This window comes from Etheostoma spectabile, chromosome 15 (assembly GCF_008692095.1).
Source record: "Etheostoma spectabile isolate EspeVRDwgs_2016 chromosome 15, UIUC_Espe_1.0, whole genome shotgun sequence".
NCBI classification, from domain to species: domain Eukaryota; kingdom Metazoa; phylum Chordata; class Actinopteri; order Perciformes; family Percidae; genus Etheostoma; species Etheostoma spectabile.
The window spans coordinates 3,829,772-3,833,277 of NC_045747.1; the positions used below are offsets into that span (position 1 = coordinate 3,829,772).

At 39.0% G+C, this 3,506-nt stretch overlaps 1 protein-coding gene across 1 annotated transcript in view; it reads right to left on the bottom strand.

Moving 5' to 3' along the window:
• Nucleotides 1-2,710: 2,710 nt before the first annotated feature.
• Nucleotides 2,711-3,506, bottom strand: part of LOC116702343 (E3 ubiquitin-protein ligase RBBP6) — a 4,518-nt gene continuing 3,722 nt past the window's right edge. Inside the window, exon 3 of the mRNA XM_032536518.1 lies at nucleotides 2,711-3,410. Within this exon, the coding sequence (XP_032392409.1) occupies nucleotides 3,281-3,410 (130 nt within the window). The 3' untranslated portion in view covers nucleotides 2,711-3,280. The remainder of the gene's footprint in view (nucleotides 3,411-3,506) is intronic.

Below are 3,506 nucleotides of genomic sequence, written 5' to 3' on the forward strand. Positions count from 1 at the left end.
AATGTCCTTTTGATTATCTCAACTTTGAGAAAGTGCAATACTAAATAGTTGGAGTACCAATTTAAATGTAATATATGATATGATTCCAGTATATGTACCAGTTTTTGTTGTTGAATTTGTCTTTTCTGCAAAAGACAAATGTGGACACAAGATTTTAACGATAATTTAGAAATGTCCGATGTTGACGCAACAGACGTCTTTAAAATGCGTTTTTCTGAGGTGGCATATTGACTGTGTTCATCAAGAATCATTCTCTCCAGTGAAATCAAACACATAATCAATACATAAGACGGCTTCATACAAACGACTTTATTGGCAGAAAAAGAAAAAAGAAAAGGTTTGTGTAATCCAACAGACTCAAAGTACTAAGAAGAGTGGCAGACACTTCTCCTACTGTGAAACCAGAGAGAAAATCAGGTCAGGTCACACTATATCAAATAAGAGCTTTTGAGATGTGTTTGAGTTAGTTTACAGGATTATAAAGAGAACTAACACTGCAAGAATCTGACATGAAACAACAACGGTGCACCACCTGGTTTCTGGTTGGGTTTAAGAGAGCCATTGTTTATGCTCACTCTGTTGTTTTAAAACGTCAAAAGAGATTTTAATTTATAATAAGAAATTAATAGTTTTTGTGGCGCTAAGGATGCATTTCAAAGTACTCTGTATAGTTAATCACCGTATTCATTTTTGATACAGTCGATTGTATCGTGGATGATGGACGCCAATCCTATCTGGGGACTGAATGAAATCCAAAATTAAAAATTGCCTTTAAATGCAACTTAAAAACTTATACCAGCACAATCGACACAGCAATCCAAAGAGGCTACTTATATATATATACACACCTCTAAATGTTAGAATATGTCTGAAAGCAAGTGAGCAAGCGCTACAGCAGCTCAGGAAGAAGAGACGACTGGGCAATGACCGTCTGCTGCTCATAAACAGTTGGGTTTATCAGCTGTGAGTGGCTGGCCCGCATGATAATGTTTGACCCGCCCGAGTAGCTCCCCCCACCCACAGATAGACACTGAATGATCTTGTGGTGACACAGCAGCTTGTTAAATTAACAGCTGACAGCCTTTATTGGAGATAACATATACAACTATACTTTCCTTAAGGGTTCATAATACAGCACTGGTTTAATTGTAAACTTCGTTTTTTTTCCTTGTACTTGGTCTAACTGCAATGCTACTTTTAATTAGGCCTGAACAACATTAACATCAACATTAACCCTCGTGTTGTCTTCCCGTCGACCATGCAACTTTGTGTTTTTCTGAGTCAAAATTTCAACATTACTGTTCTTTTTCTACAATTTTCTTGAACTTTTTGTTGATTTTATTCAAATTGTTTTGTCACATTCTTTTCACTTTAACAATGTTTGTCACTTTTTCAATGTTCTTTTGTCATAGTTCTGATATAGAAAGTTTTTGTAAATGGGTCACATTTGACCTGAGGACAACAGTGGGGTTAAGACAATTACAAAGCCTATTATAACTTATTATCGTCAGTAGACTTGACTACTGTAACAGTGTCTTTACAGGTATCCCTACAAAAATCAGACAGCTGAAGCTGATTCAGAATGCTGCTGCACTAAACGGTTTTGGTCCAAAATACATTTCTGCTCTGCTGAGATATTATGAACCACCCAGTAGAGATGTTCCCATGCTAATACTAGTATTGGTATCGCCTCTGATACTGTCTAAAACGCTGGTATCGGTAAGTACTGGACTTTATAAACCAATCTGATACCAAGTAATAAAGCCCTAAAGAAAATCTATATTAAAGTAGTTTGTTCTTTTTACGTTATAACTGACTGTCAAACTGGATGATAAATGAAAGTTCTGTGACATTCATCGTTTAAAGAGTTTAACCTGAGCCAGACCGACAAAAACAGAAATCATATCACATCCATACAGGGATATTAGTATACAGTTGTTAAAACATAATAAAATATATGACACACTGGTATCGGATCAGTACTCGGTATCGGCCAATACGCACGTTCGGGTATCAGGAAACAAAAAAATGGTATCGGACCGTCTCTACCACCCAGACCTCTAACGTCGTCTGGGACCGATCTGCTTTCTGTCCCCAGAGTCAGAACTAAACGGAGAGAAGCAGAGTTCAGTTTTTATGCTCCACATATCTGGAACAAACGCCCAGAAAACTGCAGGTCCGCGGCAACTCTCATTTCTTTTAAATCCAGACCTTTATTTTTGACGTTGCCTTCCTTTAAATAATTGTTCATTTATATACTGCACTGTAACTTTTATTCTCGTATTTTATCTGTTTTTATATTTGTAATTGTTTTTAAATGCTCTTTAATGTTTTATGTAAAGCACTTTGAATTGCCCTGTTGCTATACAAATAAAGCTGCATTGCCTTCACAATAAAAGACCAACTTAAATTCACTCAGAGCATTTTGCTAAGAGGAAACTCAATATAATAGCTTACATGGGGCTAGCAAATTTTGACCCACCCAGGCTTCTCTTCCTCTGGCCACTCAGACTCACCCTCTCCCTGTACCATGGATGTATAACAATAACAGCCTGTACCCGTTGCTGACATTTTCATTGAGCAAACTGGACGACTTTAATGTAGTGCAAAGATTTCACCCCGGGGAGCAGCTTGAACGCGAGGAGTGCTCCCTCTGGCTGGCAAAACACAAATAACAACTGCTCGGCTTGAAGAATCTCTGAAACCTCTTGCCTGGGAAAACCCTGACAAACTTCCGGCAAATTTGAAATTTGCTCTGCAAGTCCGTCTGGCCAAGATCCCATTTCCAGATTTTCCCAAATCCAGGCACCAATCACAACCATTGAGGCGGGCTTTACACAATGACGATAGCGCTGCAACATGCTCGCTGGTTGAGATGTTAGTCCGTTGCTCTGCATATGTCGTCTCCTTTATCGCTCCGATGGGTTTTAGGTCTCTCCAATTGCCCTTAGGAAATGGGCTGTGAAGGAACCTTCCCCAGACCCACTCTCAGTTACAACTAAGGCTAGGGTCACTGGCTGATGAGTCAAATATTCCACTTTCAGGGGGCAGCCCTACTTTTTAAATAACTTTTTATTTGTTCATTGTAACATATGATTTTTCTCAGAGCAGCAGCTCCCTGTAAATAAAAATCCTAAGAAGCTCACTACTCCCTCTTTGCAACAGGAACTTAAAACGGCAATACAGGAAATAAGAGGCTTTCCGTGATTTACATTGTGGTTTCATTAGTTTAAACCAGTCACGCTAGAGCACTCCTTCAACTCATGTTCAAGCAGAGATATTAGAACATGCTAACAACGTGTGTGCGTGTGTGTGTGTGTTTTGTGAAGCTGCAGGAGGAGGGGTGGGGAGTTTGGTTACGTACTGCTTTGTAGGCTCCAAAGGCGTGGTGCTGGACATCTAATCGCTCACTGAAACACAAAAATAATTTTTTTTTAGGCCAGTCGTCCATGACGATTTAACACCCTGGAAACAAAGATCAGGACTGAATATATATATATATATAT